At 34.3% G+C, this 22,403-nt stretch overlaps 1 protein-coding gene across 1 annotated transcript; it reads left to right on the top strand.

The window, feature by feature from the left end:
• Positions 1–581: 581 nt before the first annotated feature.
• Positions 582–1,613, top strand: LOC141393877 (uncharacterized). The gene has a single exon (XM_073967518.1). It carries the CDS (start codon positions 582–584, stop codon positions 1,611–1,613), a length of 1,032 nt encoding a protein of 343 aa, XP_073823619.1.
• Positions 1,614–22,403: the final 20,790 nt, after the last annotated feature.

The following is a 22,403-nucleotide window of genomic DNA, read 5'->3' as shown; positions in this document are numbered from 1 at the left end:
AATAATACTGCTAACTAACTAACCCTTAGAAAAAAAAAAAAAAAAAAAAAACTAACACTGCTAACATAAAATAATACTGCTAACTAACTAACCCTAGAAATAAAAAAAAAAAAAAAAAACATGTATTAACGGACTACTTCCAGATTAACGCTGTTGTCAGCAACAGACGCCATGCGCCTTTTTAAGTATACAGCTCCCATTATATCCATTAAAGAGGGTAGAGGCTCCATAATAGACGGCCACTTCAAGATGATGCATGCAACAAACCTGACGGAGTATGAATTGGTACTGGAGGAAGCTCTTACAGCTGCAGCGATGCTCAAGGACGCGGATAGGCGCCAAATGATAAACTTTCATCTACAACAAGTGACAGTGCAAATCCGCATTCTGAGAGGTAACACCCTACGGGAAAGGCGAGCTATCGAATGGCTAGGCTCTGCCTGGAAATGCTTGCCGGGAGCCCTGATGCATCTGACTGGAGTTCGATCATCGACAATAACAACCAACAACACTACGTGAACAAAAAAATTATTAGCTTAACAGACACCATAGCTAAACGCATGAACCAGATTGTGCAAAGAATGGCAAACGAATCTGATGAAGTCGGAGATGAAAGGTTAAGCTCAAACCTGCTGAACAAGGTGCTAGTGCTAAAGGAAGAAGTCCACGAGTTAACAAGAGCATGTCAGATGGCTAAGGCCGGCATAATTAATACCAACCTTCTCGACAGTGAAGAATTAAGACGAGCAGTATCAGAGGTTGCAACATTACCATACGCCAACGACATCGAGGCTTTGGAATACAGCATGCCTTCTGTTTATACAAATGGATCCATGCTGCTGTACGTCATATCCATACCGAAAATTAGAGACGAAATCTACAACATGTTAATCGTGAGACCATCTATCCAGGATGGCAAGAGAATCGACCTGCCGTTTAAAAAGCTGCTGGTAAATGAAGCCGAAACATATGGTATCACGGGCGTTTGCAATACGTTTAGCAATATAACAGTCTGCCAACAAGAAGCTTTAGTAGAACTAGAAAGGGAGGACTGTATCCCAAAGCTGCTGAGAGGTGGACAAGCTGAATGCATCTATGAAACGAAAACAGAAAATCTGGTTGAACTCTTAGAAGAAAGTACGCTCTTTGTCACAAACTTTAATGGTAGCCTTACATGGGCTGGAGGAAAAGAATACCTAACCGGGACTTACGTGATACAGTTAAACAACGAAACTGTAACTCTGAAGAACCGTACCTACACAAGTGTAACCTCACGCACACATTTGGAAGCGCTACCCGCGGTCCTGTCGAATATAACAAGTGCCGACCATAAGGTTAACCTGGAATACGTTCATCAACTTAGTCTACGAAATATTAAGACACTCGTTCATCTTAATACAAACCTTCATATTTCGATGTTCACTGTAATGATTGTCATTGTCATCTTAATTGCCGCTGGCCGGAAAATCTTTTCTCGAACGATTCTACCCCCCATCAGACCTACCTTAAGTGCGGACGGCGAACTGTCTCTAGAGAATCGGTCCACTACCAACATCAAGACCCCCCAGCTCAATTCCGTGTCGATGACGAATCTGCGGGACGCAGATATTTAAGGGGGGAGGAGTTAACGCCACGGCCAACACTGCCAACCAACCTAATCCAGCTTAATCAGCATTTAATTTTATTTGCCAACTATCACACGCGCGTCCGGTTTACTTAAAGTTCAGGTTACCGGTCGGTGTATTCCTGCCCAGTCAGCTTGTTCCCACCAAAAGTCAATTATGCCAGAACAGCAGGTATGCACATGAACATGGCGTAAGTAGAGGTTGGCAGGCAACAAATGGAATATCAATTTGGCAGTCTTAGCCACGGAGCCGTTGCATTAAGTCGTTGTATTCGATAATTACTTGTGTTTAATTTCTAAGTTAATAATTCCTTGTGTTTAAAAATAATAATTGATAGAATCCTTCTTGTGTTTAAATAATCAAAGTTAATCATTAATCAAATTTAATCCTTGTGTTTAAAGATAATCATTGATAGAATCCTTCTTGTGTTTAATTAATTAAAGTTAATCATAAATCAAATTTAATTCTTGTGTTTAAAGATAATCATTGATAGAATCCTTCTTGTGTTTAATTAATTAAAGTTAATCATTAATTAAATTTAATCCTTGTGTTTAAAGATAATCATTGATAGAATCCTTCTTGTGTTTAATTAATTAAAGTTAATCATAAATCAAATTTAATTCTTGTGTTTAAAGATAATCATTGATAGAATCCTCCTTGTGTTTAATTAATTAAAGTTAATCATTAATCAAGTTTAATTCCTGTGTTTAAAAATAATCATTGATAGAATTCTTCTTTGTGTTAAATTAATTGAAATTAATCCTTAATAAAATTTAATTTAAAACGAAAGCAAAATCAGTTATTATTAATTCAAAGAGCAGACCGCCGTTGAGGTCTGCCTAATATATTTTTTCGAGTGTAAAATAAGAAAATCCTTAACTTTATTATTATTATTATTATTATTATTATTATTATTATTATTATTATTATTATTATTATTATTATTATTATTATTATTATTATTATTATTATTATTATTATTATTATTATTATTATTATTATTATTATTATTATTATTATTATTATTATTATTATTATTATTATTATTATTATTATTATTATTATTATTATTATTATTATTATTATTATTATTATTATTATTATTATTATTATTATTATTATTATTATTATTATTATTATTATTATTATTATTATTATTATTATTATTATTATTATTATTATTATTATTATTATTATTATTATTATTATTATTATTATTATTATTATTATTATTATTATTATTATTATTATTATTATTATTATTATTATTATTATTATTATTATTATTATTATTATTATTATTATTATTATTATTATTATTATTATTATTATTATTATTATTATTATTGTTTTTATTATTTTCTTCTTTTTGATTACAATTCATTCATATCTTAAGAATAATATAACAAAAATTATATGTAAACACATATGTGTATATGACAATAACTTTCAAAGTTGTCTGACATACGGTTTGTTTGGACTTGTTAATACAACTTATGTATATAAGCTTCTTAATTTTATTGTTTTCTTTAGAATTGTTCTCTTATTATATGATTTCTATATTTCAATGCATTTCGTACATAAATATAAAGTTTTTTCCCATCCATCTTCACAATCTCCATTTAGAATGTTTATTAAATCTGTTTCTTGAATGTACCTGTTTCCAAAGAGCACTATTCTAAATTCACTTAACATTGGACATCTTGCTATGAAATGATGCACGTTTTGTATCTCGTTTGTATTGCAGAGTGTGTATTGTCTTCTCTCGCTGCCATAACTGTTTCCATTCAAAGGAAGTAAATCGGCTCTTGTTCTCATTATTACCGATATTTTTTCCAAATTCCATATCTGTGACATATAATTAACACCAACATCCGGATTTAGAAAACGAAAGAACCTAGTTTCACTACTCTTCGCCTTTTGTCGTTTTTCAATGTAGCTATGCGTTTTCAGAAGATTAAACATTGAGGTTGTTTTTGTTTGCCATACTTGTGAGGTTATATTTACCGCAACCGCTGAAATACATATGTACACTCTGTGCCAAAATTTCAATTTCTTTGGCCCAAAATATTTGTTTTTCCCATATTTTTAAGGAGTGTTTTTGTGGCTATCTGTGATTTCTATATTTATATATCCCCTTTTATGGATATAACTCAAATGTAATTTTAAGGTGTAGAAATGATTATCTAGTATATCCGTTTCTAGAGACAAAATGTAACTTGGCAATGAATCTTGTTGCTTCAGAACTCTTTTAAGAAAATATCTTAGTAACTTGTTCACTTTATCGAACCATCCAAAACACCACACTTGAGCTGCGTACGACTGTGTTGTTCTGCACACGCTTAGAAATATCTTCCACTTCTCCACTGACGATATTTGCGGTTTGTTAATTAATCCTTTCCAGGTTGCGTTTATACATGCTTTAGCTTTTATGTTTCTGTTTCGACATGTTTTGTGAATGTCATTTGTGGAGTTAGAATGACCCCTAAATAGCAATATTCACTAACTATTTCTATTTCTTCTTACGGTAATACCATTTTTCATTAGCCGCTAATCGTCCTCCTTTTCGAAACACCATAATTTTTGACTTTAAAAGATTGACCACCATGTTCCACTTTCCAATTTCCATGTTTTCGATAAGATTCACGACTTTCGTTGACATTCCCAGTTTATGTAATTTGTAAATCAGTAGATTTCTAGAGATCATATCGAATGCGACAGAGAAGTCAAAAAAATAGGCACAGACTTTTTTCTTGCCCTCAAGTTTTAGGTGAACAATGGAAGCCAAATTGTAGACATTATTCACCGTGGAATAGCCCGCAAGAATTCCAGGTTGGGATTCGTTTAGAATGCTGTTTCTTTCAGTCCACTGTTTTATTCGCTGGTTTAGGATACCCATCAGAATTTTGGCAGACGAATTCATAAAGGATATTCCTCTATAATTACTTGCTATATTATAGTCACCTTTTTTATGGCATCTAGACAACCCGAGTTGAATATTTTGTTATACAGATGTGCCAATTCCTCTATAAATTCCTGAGAAGCATTCTTGTAAAATTCATATGGCACTCTGTCCATTCCCGGAGCTTTTTGGTCTTTGGTGTTTTGTAAAATACTTTGTATTTCTGTGCTATCAATTTCCTTATCTAGCATTGTATCTGTTTGGTAAAAAACTGCGTAGTGAACATCATCCGCAAATTGATGCTGGTTTAGTAGTGTGTTAAAATAGACTCTGAAATCTTCAGCTGATAAGTTTGCATCTATTTTCAAACTCTGACCCCTTATTTCGGTAGCGATTTTCCACCACTGATTTGCAACGGCCGTGTTTGCGAGTTGTAACTCTAACTGCTTCATATACTCCTTCTTTCGATCTTGGTGCCGTGACATAACTCCCAACGGACATAACTCCCAAAACGATTTTTTGGGAGCTATGTCCGACCCCCCTTAGGGGACATAAGTCCCAATGGGAGTTATGTCCGTTTTTAAAATTTAAGTGATTTTTATTTAAATACAATTTTTATTTCAAATGTATAAGAAAAAAAAAATTAAAAATTAAGTTTAAGTTCATATGCATCGTTCATTTCATAAAATAATTTATAATTGATTTAACATTTTTAAGAAAATTAAGTACAAAATAAGTAGTAGCCATCTCAAATCGAACTATATTCAAAATTTTCCTTCAAACCTAATCGAAAAATGCTGCCTACAGGAAAATGAAAAGTTTTTGTTAAAATTCGCAGATACTTTCTGAAAAAAGATAAGCGCCGCTTGCGAAAATATTTTTAAAAAATCGCGCGAATTTTTACGAAAATATTTTTACAATTTAAGAAGATAAAAAGTTTTTGTAAAAAATATTCAAATACATTCTGAAAAACGAAAAGCGCCGCAGGCGAAAATATTTTTGAAAAAAATCGCGCGATTTTTTACAAAAATATTTTCACAATTTAAGAAAATAAAAAGTTTTTTAAAAATATTCAAACACTTTCTGAAAAACGAAAAGCGCCGCAAGCGAAAATATTTTTGAAAAAAATCGAGCGATTTTTAAAAATATTTAAATAATTTCTGAAAAACAAAACGCGCCGCAGGCGAAAATATCTTTGAAAAAAATCGCGCGATTTTTTACAAAAATATTTTCACAATTTAAGAAAATAAAAAGTTTTTTAAAAATATTCAAACACTTTCTGAAAAACGAAAAGCGCCGCAAGCGAAAATATTTTTGAAAAAATCGCGCGATTTTTTACAAAAATATTTTCACAATTTAAAAAGTAAAAAGTTTTTGTAAAAATATTCAAATACTTTTTGAAAAACGAAAAGCGCCGCAGGCAAAAATATTAACAAAATCGCGCGATTTTTTACAAATATATTTTCACAATTTAAGAAGATAAAAGTTTTTGTAAAAATTTTCGTGATTTTTTACAAAAATGTTTTCACAATTTAAGAAAATAAAAAGTTTTTGTAAAAGTGTTCAAAAACATTTTCACAATTTAAGCAGATAAAAAGTCGAAAATATTTTTGAAAAAAAAAAATCGCGCGTTTTTTAGAAAAATATGTTCACAATTTAAGAAGATAAAAAGTGTTTGTACAAATATTCAAATACTTTTTGAAAAACGAAAATATTTTTTTTTTATTTTTGCCTTATTAAGGCGAAGGCCATTTATAATGATATTTAATTAATTCTCTTTCGAGTTGAGCTGTAAGGCCTTTAGAGATACATTGAAAAATTAGGAGTCTACCGAAGTCCCACGCATCCAACCATTACACTACGTTTCACGGGTGGTAAAGCCGATCTTCAGGTGTATTAGGATGTTGTTGTTGTGGCAGACGAAGGCAAAGCTTGGAAACTAGTATATACATATATCGCACTTCATTAGATAAATGTATATGCGAAATTATGTCAGTTAATTGAAACTCCAAACTTTTCCTATAGTCTTGCTTGGTAATCCCATTTTTCAATGTTCACAAATACTACGGTAAGTTTTATTCCTACATCATTAGTAATTGCTCTTCTATATCAGAAGATTTTATTTTTTGATTTGATCATCAATTATTGTCTACTAAAGTTTTGACAAGTTGATGGTGGCCTTCGCCTTAATAAGGCAAAAATAAAAAAATAATTTCAGCATGAGCCAGGCTGGGATTCGAACCTGGGTCTCCGACAACTGAGTGTCTTAGCGTTCTAAGCCACCATCAACTTGTCAAAACTTTAGTAGACAATAATTGATGATCAAATCAAAAAATAAAATCTTCTGATATAGAAGAGCAATTACTAATGATGTAGGAATAAAACTTACCGTAGTATTTGTGAACATTGAAAAATGGGATTACCAAGCAAGACTATAGGAAAAGTTTGGAGTTTCAATTAACTGACATAATTTCGCATATACATTTATCTAATGAAGTGCGATATATATACTAGTTTCCAAGCTTTGCCTTCGTCTGCCACAACAACAACATCCTAATACACCTGAAGATCGTCTTTACCACCCGTGAAACGTAGTGTAATGGTTGGATGCGTGGGACTTTGGTAGACTCCTAATTTTTCAATGTATCTCTAAAGGCCTTACAGCTCAACTCGAAAGAGAATTAACAAAATATTTTTGAATAAATAGCGCGATTTTCTTAACAAATATTTTTACAATTTAAAACTTCTCCTAACTGATACTTACATAATTTCGGGCATAATTTTGTTTTTAACTAATTTTATGAAATCAGGAGGATTTTGTGGATATAACTATAAGTTTAAAAATTAAGCAAAGAAATAATTTATAAATTAAGAAAAAATCATTGGGAGTTATGTCCGTGATTTTTTTGGGTGTTATGTCCGCTTTGCTTTACGGACATAACTCCCAACGAATTTTGGGAGTTATGTCCGCAAAGCGCAGCGGTAATGATATTAGTAAGATCTTTTAGGCTATTCAATTCTTCATTATTTTTCGCTATAAAGAGATTTATATTTCTTGATATCTATCGTTCTGTTGTCTCCAATGTAATTTTGGTAGCAGATTTAAGGGTTTTGCATTATTTGTTACTTGTTGGATTTCAATATCAATTGTTAATGGCAAATGGTCCGACCATATCTCTTCTTCAACTTCGAAATGCTTTATCATTTTTAATCCTTCGTAAGAGACTGCCGCAATATCGTTAACAGACTGACCTATGTTGCTTACAAAGGTATAGTTCCCTCCTCATCACCTGTTGTTCCGCCGTTTAAAATCAGTAGACCATTATCTTCACAGAAGTCTATAAATTGTCTGCCTTTTGTGTTAACAACTAAGTCCTTCGAAACTCTGATTTCTTTACCGGCCATAAATTCTTTATGTAGACACTTTTCTAGGTTTTGTTGAAGGGTTCCTATTCGAATATTCATATCGCCAGCCATAATTATATTATTTTCTACTACGGATTTATAGGTGTTTTTTACGGCATTGAATTCGTTCGATCAATTTTCACCTCTCAAATACACCGGTAAGAAAACAAAGTTCGTTTCTAGCGATTTAATTTGTATAATATTAACATTATTGTCTCTCATATACTCATGTTGAATTCCAATATCGTTCAGACTTCTCTTTACACCACACAGGATACCACCAATAGCTCTTCCATAGATATGGTTACGTTCCGCGTTCTGCCAGTGCAAATTAAAGTCGCTGGAGTACTTTGACCATCCCTCTGTTTCATGCCCTTCTACGTGGGTTTCAATTAAAGCAAATATTTCAAACCTTCTAATATATTCAAAAAATGCCGGATATAGATATTTGCTCTTCAGCCCATGTACATTATATGACAACATTTTCAAAGTTTTTTTTACGAAAAATATTACTTTCTAATTCTATTTCATTGTGTATCACTATTAGTTTTTTAAATTTGATGAGTTTTTTACTATGTTGTATTTTAAATTAAGATTAAAGTCTTCTCCATATAGCTCCTTTATAGCAACACCGCATCGTTTGCACCACATACCAATCTTTTCTCCGGATTCCATTTAAACCACTTATTTCCCACTTTCAATCTATCATCTCGTACTTTTATCTGATGTTTTTTACTAAAATCCAATAACTGCCTTCTCATTTTAATCATAACAACGTTCCATTCTCCGTTCTGCATTAAGATCCCGTTCGATGTATACGTTACTTCCTCTTAAAAGACTGGTTTTGCCAAGTATCCTTTCCACATCGTTTTCCGTTTTAAACTCAACGAGTACTGCTGCTGATCCATTTCTTTGATAAAGAGTTTTCACTGATTTGACACTTTTATCCATTTCAACTTTCAAATCTTTCTGACACAGCTTCCGGATTTCATATACGTTGGTTTGGTGCACGCTAAGACCTCTGAATATTAAATTTTTTCCTTTTATGCTCCTTTCTAGGTCATTCAGACGTGTTTTAAGTATATTGTTTTCGTTTCTAAGAAGTTCCATCTCAGGTTATTTACTTCTCCGTTTAGAGTTGTAATTTGCCCCAGTACTTCCTCATTGCACTCGCTTATAATCGCCTTAAGGTTGGCAACACTTAAATTTCCAACTCTTTGCTCATTATCCATTTTCATAGATTTAAAATTGTTGTTTGATTCCCCTATTGGAGATAGAGTATTTGCTTTACGCTTTTCCAGTTTGCCTTTATATTAATTACTTTGAGCCACTGTACTAATATTGGTGTGTACAAACGGCCTCTTCTTAAATGACATGTGTTACGACAATAATCAGCTGTGTTTTGTTGTTTTCGTGTTTACGTTTTGTTTATTTATCTAAAATATGGTTGACCGGTTTACATCGCCAGTTTGTGTTGTGTAATTTTTTGCCAATGTTAAGAAATGTTAACTGAATTTATATATTTTGTATTAAAAAATTGTGTATATTATGCGTATTTCACTATTGTTTCCATCATCGTTATCGAGTTTTCAAGCCAAGAAGCAAACCCAATACTGTCTGATTATCGTTCTATTCTCCTTACGGCGACAAGGAAAACTTTTACCGGAGCCGATTCGCAATGCGTGCGTACGTATTAACAGACTTCAAAAGAAAATCGACAAAAATGTCCAATATTGGATTTGCCTTTGGTTTGTGTGTATTGAAAGCTTTTGAAGGTTTATCGTCAATTTGTCTACATTTTTACAGAATAGCACAATCGTCACTGCAAACAGTTGTTAGTGTCGACAACGTTGTCGATTGTCGGATTGTTAAAAAGTTACAGAATAGGCCTAGAGGTAGCTGGTGCATTTTTTACCTGTTCTCCATTCTCCCAACGTGTCATATCTCTATTTAGAATTTCACAAACACAATTGTTTTATGAAGTATCTATAACCTAAATCGCAACGCCTTCTAAATTGAACATAATTTTCTTTCTTAATGAACAATTAATTACCCAAAACTTAATCTCTAAATGACAAAAACATACAACAATTTCTGTATTAATTTCAGTACATAATCTGATAACATAATTGTACTAATTTCCTATAATCTAATCCAACAATTAGAGAATTGAATTTCTATAGACTTTCCATTTAGTTGTGATTTATGTTACAACAAGCACGCAATAAATAAAGTTCATTAAACGCGATAGAGACAAAAGACATTCATAAGGTGTGACCGTAATTAATTGTATGTGCCACATAAATGTTCGAACAACAACACCATCTATGCGGCGACCCTTCTTGACTCGTCAACTACTGCCGCTTCCTACTTATATTCAATACATATGGAACGCAATTAAGTTCAAATTACAGAAACGTGTTAAAATTCAATTTTCATTTGCATCAAATTCTTTTCTTGTTTGTTTCATTTATAGCTTCGAGGAACACGTAACTCCAAAATAAGTGATAGTATTCTATTTATGTATCATTGCAATTCTGCACCTGTCGTTGCTAAAGGGATACTCGTGTGCGTGTGTTTCGTCATTACAAAGATAATATGAAACCCCATAACTAAACAAATATTGACTTATAGTTGAAAAATTAATTACTGAGGAATTCTAGGAAAGCCTACTTAAATATTGTAAGCTAGTCTCACACGTGGCAAAAACAAAAACTGTATACACTGTTTACTTTATATTATACTACTACATAGTAGGCCGTAATGTTTGTATTGCCATGGCCACAAGGAAAAAAATCAAGTCTCGTTGAAAACGCATTGCTAGTAAAAACTATTAAGCGCCTTCCAGTCAATTATGAACGAATGTAGGAGCACAACAAAGGTTGTTGTATTTATTCCAATCGAATTACATACATTACCGATGGGGAATAGTTAGGCCGCCATCAGACCATCTGCTTTTTCACATGTATGGGATCAGCTGTTCTGTATATTAGTATACCCAAAGTGACTACATACATGTGAAAAAGCAGATGGTCTGATGGCGGCCTTAGCGATGAGAAACATGTGAAGAGAATAAAACTAATGTAAGCTCTTTAATTTCATTTAAATTTAGTGATGTGAAGATACATGGTTGTCAGTCGGTGTGCGGTTTAGATCTTATTACAAAAGAATTTGATGATTCTTCCGTCAAAGAAAGCAACCAACAGTCAGGAAGCTACTATTTATTTTAAAAGCTTACTCTAATTATACCCTACACCAAAACATGACGGGTATATGATGTTTGTCGTTCCGTTTATAACTCATCGAAATAATCATATGCGACCCTGTACAGTATATATTTTCTTGATCAGCTTCAAATTCTAAACCGATTTAACCATGTCCGAACGTCTATTGTTGTCACGCTATCTTCCGAATGAGTTTAGATAAAGGGCTAAACATTTTTACATACACTCCGGTTCATCTGAATAGAACCAACCAAATTTGCTTACAAATACCGTTATATTTAACGATAGGAGAGGAATTGAAAATTATATTTTTGTGGACATGTAGAGTATATAGTAGCCGATATTTTCAGTACCTAACATGTTTCACATATGCGTTATAATGGTACTTTTTACTCGCTTTATGAAAAAATGTCAAAATATTAGCATGTGGTCATCAGGATAGAACCACCATAAGAATTTGCACAAATCCTTTGTCAGATGTGGAAAACTTTTACAAAAAAAACTACTTCTAATTAAAAATAAAGACCGTGAGTGTCCATTCCCAACAAATATTGGGCAAAAAAGTTGTATTAGGGTCCTGGAATATGATGAATATCGATGCTTAGAGATCCAATAATATTCTTATGAAGAAATCGATAGAAACAATTTACAAAGTCAAAATTGTATACTGAATTGCGTACAATATTTTCAAGACTACAACAAAAGTACAAAGAAGTCACATTTTATAGCTTTAGAATTCCGAAACATAAGAAATATGGTAAAGATAACTCAATTTTCTGCCTTTCCAATTCAAAGATTGATATTTTATCTGAGGAAAATGAATGGAAATCCATGGGTTCCACGCAGTTTCATTGACGTAATTACGTAATTATACCCTCAGCCTTTAGGCTAAAGAGGGTATTTACACTTTGATACGACCAAAAATGTGCCTCATCGAAATAATGTTTGTACAATATCTGTTTCAGACAATTTTGAGTAGATCTAGCAATGTCCGTCCGTCTGTCTGTCGGTCTGTCTGGCTTATGCGCACGATAACTCTCGAACGGATCAATCGATTCGGTTCAAATTTTGGGTATCAAAATATTTTGTCGAGATTCGATTTAAGTTCGAAGATGGGCCATATAGGTCCACTCCTTCAGGTACCTCCCCCACAAATGTTCAAAAATTGTCGCAAAACTTGTGCGCAGGGTAACTATTGTAGGGAATAACCGATTTGGTCCATACTTTGCACATCGTGTAATTTTAACCAAACTTAGATGAGGTTCCAATATGGACTTAATCGGTCCACTCCTTCGGGTACCTCCCACACAAAATTTCGGAAAAGTTCGGTTTAGGACCTGGTCTCGAATCGCTTTGATTTTTGTTTACGCAAGTTGTATTCGCTGTCCTCTATACGACGCTGTAAGTTTCATTAGGGGCAAGTCCATACTTCCTGAGAAAATAGCCTGAAAGTTACAAAAAACCCTATGACACCGTGTGTAGTGGTTGGAGCGCAAGATAACTCTCGAACGGATCTGCCGATTCGGTCCAAAATTTGGTTTTCGTAATATTTTGTCAAAACTTAGTTCAGGTTCAAAGATGGATTGTATCGGTCCACTCCTTCCGGTACCTCCCCCACAAAAGTTCGAAAATGTTCGGAAAATTTGTGCGTACGATAACTCTTGCAGGGAGTAACCGATTTGGTCCATACTTTGCACATTATAAAATTTCTACCAGACTTAGATGAGGTTCCAATATGGACTCAATCGGTAAACTCCTTCGAGTACCTCCCACACAAAATTTCGGAAAAGTTCAGTTTAGGACCTGCTCTCGAATCGCCTTGGTTTTTATTGTAACATCTTGTATTCACTGTCCCCTATATGAAGGTACAACTTTCTTCAGGGGCAAGTCCATACTTCCTGAAAAAATAGCCTGAAAGTTGAAAAACAAACCCTATCACACCATGTTTATGGGTGGAAGCGCAAGATAATTCTCGAACGGATATGCCGATTCCGGCCAAAATTTGGCCAACGTAATATTGTTTCCAAACTTAGTTTAAGTTCGTAGATAAGCCATATCGGTCCACTCCTTCAGGTACCACAAAAGTTCAAAAATATTCAGAAAAATTGTGCGCATGATAACTCTTGATGGGAGTGACCGATTTGGTCCACACTTTACACATTCTCATAATATCTACCAGATATAGATCAGGTTCGAATATGGACTATATTTGTCCACTCCATCCCATACCTCCCACACAAAATTTTGGATAAGTTCACTTTAAGACCTGCTATTGAATCACTTTGATTTTTGTTGAAGCAACTTACATTCGCTGCCTCAATTACGATGGTAAAAGTTGTTTCAGGGGCAAGTCCATACTTCTTGAGAAAACAGCCCGAAGGGTGAAAAAACCACCTATGGCACCCCCATGGTCTATGTCGGTCCATTCCATTAAGAACCTTTTCGGCAAAATTTTTGAACTTAAATCCTAATCAACATTTTTGTCGGTTCATGCGACCAAAATTTTGAAACCCCCTAAATACATAAGTTTTTTTGTGAAAAAGTGTTTCAATTTGCACAGGCTGAGGGTATATCTCTGTCGGCAAAGCCGACTGATACTTTGTTACTTGTTTTTATAGCCTACACCACAATTTAGAAAGGGTATTTTAAGTTTGTTTTGCTTAAAATTCATGTTACACCGCGAAAAAATCGTCGTAGACCCCCAATGTTATATACCATTTTTCATATATCAACGAGATAAAGCCCATATAGTGTCCGTCCGTGTGTCCGTTTGTCCATTATAAATTGTAATCAAACTCCAGGCCGCAATTATGGACCGATGATCACGAAATTTGGTATGGAGGTCGGTTTCACATCAGAGTAGATCGCTATTGTTATTGGTAATGATGGCGAAATATTTAGGTGGTGAAATTGACCAAAAACAAAAATTTTTTCCGAATTTGTATCTGCTCTGTAGGTCGCAATCATAGTCCGATCAGCCCGATATTTTAAATAAGGTGTGAGCTTATGACAGAAAAAAGCTTGCAATTTTACATGATGATCATTTTAGCGGATAAAATGGACCGAAACTTTTGTGTGAAAATTGGAAAGAATTTAAGTATATATGTATCTTATATCTTTATTCCTGGTAGACACATTCCGCCCACGTGAGTTATTTTTGAAAGGCGATCTCTCGACCTTTCCATAGATGTCAATTATATTGATGTACAGAAATTCCACAGTTTTATTTGTTTGTATAGTAAACATAACCACGCTAGAGTTCGCAGTTATAGTTTAATACTGACGAATTTTTACACAAGGTAAGAATATTGGTCAAGGAAGATGCCAACAAATTTGGACAGTTCTTAGCGGGTGAACTTTTATGGGAAAAATATTCAAATTCAATTTTTGGTCTATATTTTATTTTTAGGAGACATATTTCGGCAATCGACGAAAATAAATTTGAAAACCAACATGAATATATCGGTTAGATAACTGAACTACTGCCTAACATATAAGTGTTTATACCCTATACCACAATGTGGAAAAGGGAATTATAAGCTTGTTTTGGTAAAAATTCTTGTAACACCGCGAAATATTCGTCGGAGACCCCCAATGTGGTATACCAATCTTCATATCTCGACGAGATAAAGCGATTTTGAGATATGTGTCCGTCCGTCCGTCCGTCTGTCCATTATAAATTGTAAACACGCTCCAGGCCGCAATTATGGACCGATCGTCACGAAATTTTGTATGGAGGTCGGGTTCAGATCAGAATAGATCCCTATTCTTATTGGTGATGACCGTGAAATATTTAGCGGGTGAAATGGACCAAAAACATAATATTTATCCAATTTTCTAGCGGCTCTGTAGGTCTCAATAATGGTCCGATCAACGCGCAATTTTAAATAAGGTAAGAGTATATCACAAAGGAGAAGCTTGCAATTTGAGATGGCGATCGGATAATATTTAGAGGGTTAAATGGACCAAAACTTTTGTGTGAAAATTGTGAAAATTTTTAATATACAGCTTATATCTTAATTCCTGGAAGTGACATTCCGGACAAGTGAGGTATACTTGAAAGTGGAACGCTTGACCTTTCAATTGATGCCAATTATGTTGGTGTGCATGATCAGATAACAGGGTTACAGCCTAATATATTCCGTTATTTGTTTGTAGTGTAATAATAAACTCGCTAGAAGTCGCAATTATACATCAATAGTAACGAAATTTTGCACCGGGTAAGAGTATAGGTCGAAAAAGATGCCTACAATTTTGAATGATGATCTGATATTCTTTAGCGGGTGAAATGGACCATTACTTTTGTATGAAAAATATAAAAATTTTATTTTTGGTCGATATTTTAATTCCTTGAGGACATATAAGTAGCCTACATATGGAAAAAATACTACTGACCTTTCCTCTGATGAAGTGTTTGCTAGATAACGGGCCTACTGCCTAATATATAATGGGTTCTGTGTAGAGAACCACATTTTTATCCCATGCTACATATTGTCTCTCCAAAATTTTATGTAACACCACGAAATATTCGTCCAAGACCCCTTATTTGGTATGCCAAAATTCATATCTCGACGAGATTAAAAATTAAATTTTGTAAAAAATTGTAAACAAGCTTAAGGCCGCAATTATGGACCGATTGTAACCAATTTTTTAAGGAGGTTGGGTTCGGGCCAGAATAGAAATGATTAGTTTTTGGTGATGATCGTGAAATGTTCAGGGGATGAAATGGACCAAAAACAAAATTTTAACCAATTTTGTAGCGGCCCTGTAGGTCAAAATAATAACCCGCAAAATTTTAAACAAAGTTTGAGTTTATGATGAAGAAGAAGCGTACAAACCAACGTGAAGATCAGATAATACTTAGCGGGTTAAATGGACCATTACTTTTGTATGAAAAATATAAAAAAATTATTTTTGGTCGATATTTTAATTCCTTGAGGACATATATATTTCGCAAAGTAGCCTACATATGGAAAAAAACTACTGACCTTTCCTCTGATGTAAATTGCAATAAAGTGTTTGCTAGATAATGGGCCTACTGCCTAATATATAATGGGTTCTGTGTAGATAACCACATTTTTATCCCATGCTACATATTGTCTCTCCAAAAGTTTATGTAACACCACGAAATATCCGTCCTAGACCCCTTATTTGGTATGCCAAAATTCATATCTCGACAAGATAAAGCGATTTAGCGATGTGTGTCCGTCCCTTAAAAATTGTAAACAAGCTTAAGGCCGCAATTATGGACCGATTGTAACGAATTTTTTAAGGAGGTTGGGTTCGTGCCAGAATAGAAATGATTAGTTTTTGGTGATGATCGTGAAATGGGGATGAAATGGACCAAAAACAAAATTTTAACCAATTTTGTAGCGGCTCTGTAGGTCAAAATAATAACCCGCAAAATTTTAAACAAAGTTTGAGTTTAATATGAAGAACGTGAAGATCAGATAATACTTAGCGGGTTAAATGGACTGCAACTTTTGTGTGAAATTGGTAAAAATTTCAATAACGTAGCGGTTAAACAATGGAAGTAGTAGTACTACATAAGTTAGTTTCATTACATTTTATTTTGTGTGAACTAAATTTTCCTTTCCTGCTACAAAAATGTCTTTGTCATGCTAGATAACTTTTTGGTTTTGGTCATAAGTATTATACATTACATCTCTGTTATTTGATAACTAAATTTTCACAATCATTGAAAAGAAGTTCCGTGGAGAGCGATTGTCCAGGGATAGTGGTATAGGGTATCCCATGGTCGGCTCCGGCTATAGACTTTTCTTACTAGTTTTTATACCCTCAGCATTTATGCTAACGAGGGTATATGGGAAATATTATTGAAAATTTAACATCGTTGAAGCCAAGGTTTACCCCTTTATAACTCGCGAATAGTGGTTGTATATTGTACAATTTAAATGCTTTTGGATAAAATGAAATGTTTTTAGACTTGGCAAAAAGTATTGGCCTTAAAAGATAATTTTCGTGGAAGCTGTGGCTATATTTATGTTAAAAAATGGGTAAAAATGGGTTGAAGCCAACGTGACTTTTTTGTTTTCTCTCGATTTGTGATTAAACCACATTTTTCCCGATTTTCCTGTCAAAGTGAAAGTAGAAGCCAACTAAACAAGGATCATCCCACCAATGTATAACTTTTCAAAATTTGATCTGCGTCTACCATTAAATGATGCTGACATTTTGAAGCCAGATTTTAAGTGTTTTTTTGAAATTTTCTTCTCATTTCGTTCCGCAAACAGGTTTTTCAAAAAATCATATATAGGAATGAAGAACTCACGATTCTGATTAATTTGATATATGTGTCGTGAATGTAGCCTACACAGCTTCAGAGAAATCTGTATCCAAATACGAAAATTTTGTGCGAACAAATTTCTAAAAATCATATATTTCGGGTCTAATTTGTACAATTGGCATTCGATTTACTCGTGCATGATTGCAAATTTTAGATTTTTACGTTGCGGATCTAATAAGTCGTTACTCGTTAAAATCCATCTACTAAAACGCGAGATAGGAGAAATTCCAAGGTAGGAAAATCACCTAATATTGTTTTTGAAAATATCGCGCATTTTATCGCGTATTCTGTCGGCCGCTTGCACTGCTATGAAAAAACTAGTGCAGCATCTTCCTTTTTGCGGAAACAGAGATTTAAAAACTTCAATGATAAGGGAACTAAATTCATTTTTTCCCAAAAATAGTGTGTGATGCTACATCCACGGTTCTTGACTGATTGCCTTGAAATAGGTATATATCGAGGCAGATTTTCATTGTGACACTAAAACCGGATGCGGAACGAAATTGTATGAAGTTGCGCAAATTAGCGATGTTTTTTTTAATGCTAAGATGCAGCCGATGCTACATCTTAGCGTCCAAATTATATTTCGAAAAATATATACAAATTAAAAGATATGGTCTTGCTGTACATGAAAATCACATGCGGACAAAACGATTTGATAATTACGCGATTTACACATATTTTAATAATGCATATAAGTTAAAGCGATTTATTTGAACTCTACTTCCGTTTAAGAAGTCTAATGATTTATTTCAACAACCCGATAACTTTCCTTAATGTTCCCATTCTATGTGAATGTAGATAAAGCAAAATCCGCCCATTTTCTTGGGAGTTTCAAGAAAAATAAAAGAAGTACTCCTATAGAATTTTTCCAATAATTTCAACTCTAGAATGCATGTGAAAACTATTATTCCAAACCAAAATTTGTTTTTTGTAACACTAATATGTGCTTATTTTGGCTATAATATCCTAACTACTATCCCTATGATTATAAGTTTGGTCTCATTTGATTCCCCGTGAAGTCTTTCTTTAAAACTGTTACTTTTTTCGTAATTTTTTACAGGTAAATGGACCTATATTTTAAAAAAATTCGGATTACATTTAAAATTTTGTAAATTTTTTGTAAATTCCGCGAATGCTAAGTAACATTTTACAAATATTATGTAATCTACTAAATGACGTCACTTCGTGATAACTTTTTAGGGACAATTGTGCTCAATAAAATAATTAGCGTTTTTATAATAATTTTTTCTTAAAATCAGAGGTAAAACCGCGATAACATTTGTCCGCAACAACCAAAAATTTGCTCGCGAGCGGATTTGTACTGGGGAATTTTTTCTTAACCTATGTACCAAAAATCGTTAATGTAGCGCGAAAAGAAAAAAATCAATTTTTTGGAAATGGAATATGAAATAATTGGCAACATTTCCCATATACGCTTTCACACGGGCAAAATGTGCCTCATCGAAATAATGGTTTTAGACACCAAGTATGTTTGGACGAAATGTGTTTCAGACAATTTGGAGTCGATTGAGCAATGTCCGTCTGTCTGTCTGGCTGGAGCGCACGATAGCTCTCGAACGGATAAACCGATTCGGTTCAAATGTTGGCTTTCGTAATATTTTATCCAAACTTAGTTTAAGTTCGAAGATGGGCTATATCGGTCCACTCCTTCCGGTACCTCCCCCACAAAAATTCGAAAATGTTCGGAAAATTTGTGCGCATGATAACTCTTGAAGGGAGTAACCGAATTAGTCCATACTTTGCCCATCGTGAAATGTGTACCAGGCTTAGATAAGGTTTCAATATGGACTCAATCGGTCCACTCCTTCGTGTACCTCCCACACAAAATTTCGGAAAAGTTCAGTTTAGGGTCATCTCTCGAATCGCTTTGATTTTTGTTTTAGCCACTTGTATTCACTGCCCTTCATATGACGCTACATACAAGTTTTATCAGGGGCAAGTCCATACTTCCTGAGAAAATAGTCTGAAAGTTGCAAAAAACCCCTATGACACCGTGTGCGGTGGTTGGAGCGCAAGATAACTCTCGAACGGATCTGTCTATTCGGTCCAAAATTTGGCCTTAGTAATATTTTGTCCAAACATAGTTTAAATTTGAAGATAAGCCATATCGGTCCACTCCTTCAGGTACCTCCCCCACAAAAGTTCAAAAATGTTCGGAAAAATTGCTAGTACGGTAACTCTTGAAGGGAGTGGCCGAATTGGTCTATACTTTACACATCCTAATATATCTACCAGATATAGATCAGGTTCAAATATGGACTATATTTGTCTACTCCATCCGATACCGCCCACACACAATTTCGGATAAGTTCACTTTAAGACCAGATATCGAATCACTTTGATTTTTGTTGAGGTTTTTTAGGGGCAAGTCCATACTTCTTGAGCAAACAGCCCGAAGAGTGTAAAAACCCCCTATGGCACCATATGTTGTGGCTGGAGATCCACTTCCATAACGGTCAATGTCGATCCATTTTTTTTGGTATCTCCTTCGCAAAACTTTTGATATTTAATCCAAATCAATATTTTTGTCGGTTAAAATGCCCAACATTTTTAAACCCCCCTAAATACATACGTATTTTGGGAAAAAAATTGTTTCAATATACACAGGCTGAAGGTATATCTCTGTCGGCAAAGCCGACTGATACTTTTTTACTTGTTTAATCTAAATTTTATCGGTCAGTAAAAAAACTTGAAATACCTCAAATTGTGGATCCATGTTGACAATTTTTGGTGAAGAAGCCAAAATACCGCTATTACGCTAAAAATTTTAGCTACAATTCTCAAAATAAAGAAAATCGGAGGTACAGTTATATGGGGGCTATACCAATTTTTGGTGAAGAAGTACTGTTACACCTAATAACCTCAAATGTAAAACAAGTAAGAACGCAGTTAAGTTCGGCCGGGCCGAACTTGTTATACCCTCCACCAGAAGTTGTATTGAAGTAAAATGGAATAATTATTTTCCTTTCGTGTATGAAGAAGACTTAATACTAAATTTCAGAAATTTCGGTAAAACAATGTGAGGCACCATTCTATGGGGGCTATTTCAAAATGTCGATCTATACCGACAAATTTCTGACGGAAAGTTTTTAGGCTTAAAGAAGACTAAATACCAAATTTCCTATATTTCGGTAAGAAAATGTGGCTAAAACTTAAAAAATACCGAAAATCAAGAAGTACGCTTCTATGGGGATATAGGAAGACGTCGACCTATACTGATAATACTCTTCTAGAATATTTTATAACTCGTGGAAGTCGTAATAACGAATTTCAGCCATTTCGGTTGGTTATTGACGTCACAATCTTCAGTATTACGAAAATCGGGATGTACCGTTCTATGGGGGCTATATCGAAACGTGGACCTATACCGAGGAATTTTAGTCAGAAATGGGGCAATATGAAAGCGTGGACCTGTACAGACATATTTCTGGCAAACAGTTTTATATCACATTGAAGACTAAATACCAAATTTCAGCCATTTTGGTGGAATATTTAAGACGCAACCTTAAAAATACGAAGAATCGGAAGGTACCTTTCCATGGGGGCTATATGAAGGCGTGTACCTATACCGACAAATTTAAAGGGGATGTTTGAGTACCCCCAACGAAGTCTAAATACCAAATTTCAGCCATTTCGGTGGAATATTGATGCCACAACGTTCAAGATACCGAAAATCGGGAGGTACCGTTCTATGGGGGCTATATGAAGGCATGGACCGATACCGACAAAGTTCTGGGGAAAGTTTTATACCACCAACGTAGACTAAGTACCAAATTTCAGCCATTTCGGTGTGATAATGAAGCTAAAACCTTCAAAATACCGAAAATCGGGAGGTACCGTTCTTTTGGGGGCTATATGAAGGTGTGGGCCGATACCGACAAAATTCGGGGGGAAAGTTTTATGATCCTAAAGAAGACTACGTACCAAATTTCAACCATTTTGGTAGAATAATGAAGCTAAAACCTTAAAAATACCGAAAATCGGGAGGTACCGTTCTATGGGGGCTATATCAAAACGTGGACCGATATATCCCATTTTCAATACCAACCATCCTGCAAGTAATAAAAACTTCTGTACCAAATTTTGACCCTATATCTTTAAAATTATCTTAACAGACAGACGGACTGACTGACTGACGGACGGATAGACGGACATGGTCAAATCGACATAGAAGTTGAAGCTGAAATCCTCAATATACCCAAAATCGGGAAGAACCGTTAAATGGGGGCTATACCAAAACATGGGCATATGTTGAACATTTTTGGTGCAGAAGTCTAATGACCTATGAACTTAAAATATCAAATTATAGCCAGGCCTGTTAAAAATTGTAGCTAAAAGCCTCAAATATTAAAATATTAAATTACATAGTTAAGATATGACAAATTACATATGTATATAAGATATATACCAAAATTAATCTTTAAAGTTCCTCCACCAAATGCATCACAATACAACATTAAGTGGTAACGGTTGATAATTAAATTTTACTAAGACTAAAGCGTGCACGACGAATTGTGTTGTTCGCCTGGCATTCTAACGAACAACAGATGTGTAGACTAACCATTAAAATATGACAAATATTTACTATACCCTATGATAATGGGCTATGTGGAAATTTTACAACAACACAAATATTCCTTCATATGCATTTTCAGTTGGTTGGTTGGTTCGTCGGGCTATTATTGCGTTGTGATGTTCTTTGTCCAGAAGTGGTCATTATAGTTTGTGGTGTTATGACCAGGGCTTCGGAGTCGAGCCATTTTTGGTCAGACTCCGACTCCAGTCCAATTTTTTTCTCGACTCCGACTCCGACTCCAACTCCAACTCCGGAGTCGACTCCTAAAATAGATAAAATAAAATTCACAACTTAACTTATAGTCATTTCAGTGGGAGGATACCAAAACATAGACCTATAT

The sequence above is a fragment of the Musca autumnalis genome, unplaced genomic scaffold (assembly GCF_047663935.1).
Source record: "Musca autumnalis isolate F117 unplaced genomic scaffold, ASM4766393v1 scaffold_1, whole genome shotgun sequence".
In the NCBI taxonomy this organism is placed as follows: Eukaryota; Metazoa; Arthropoda; class Insecta; order Diptera; family Muscidae; genus Musca; species Musca autumnalis.
The sequence above is the reverse complement of the archived record's forward strand: the minus strand, read 5'-3'. Positions and strand labels throughout refer to the sequence as shown.

Excerpts from the sequence above, each read along its gene's own strand:
- LOC141393877 (XM_073967518.1), top strand. The coding sequence starts at position 582 with ATGGCAAACGAATCTGATGAAGTCGGAGATGAAAGGTTAAGCTCAAAC.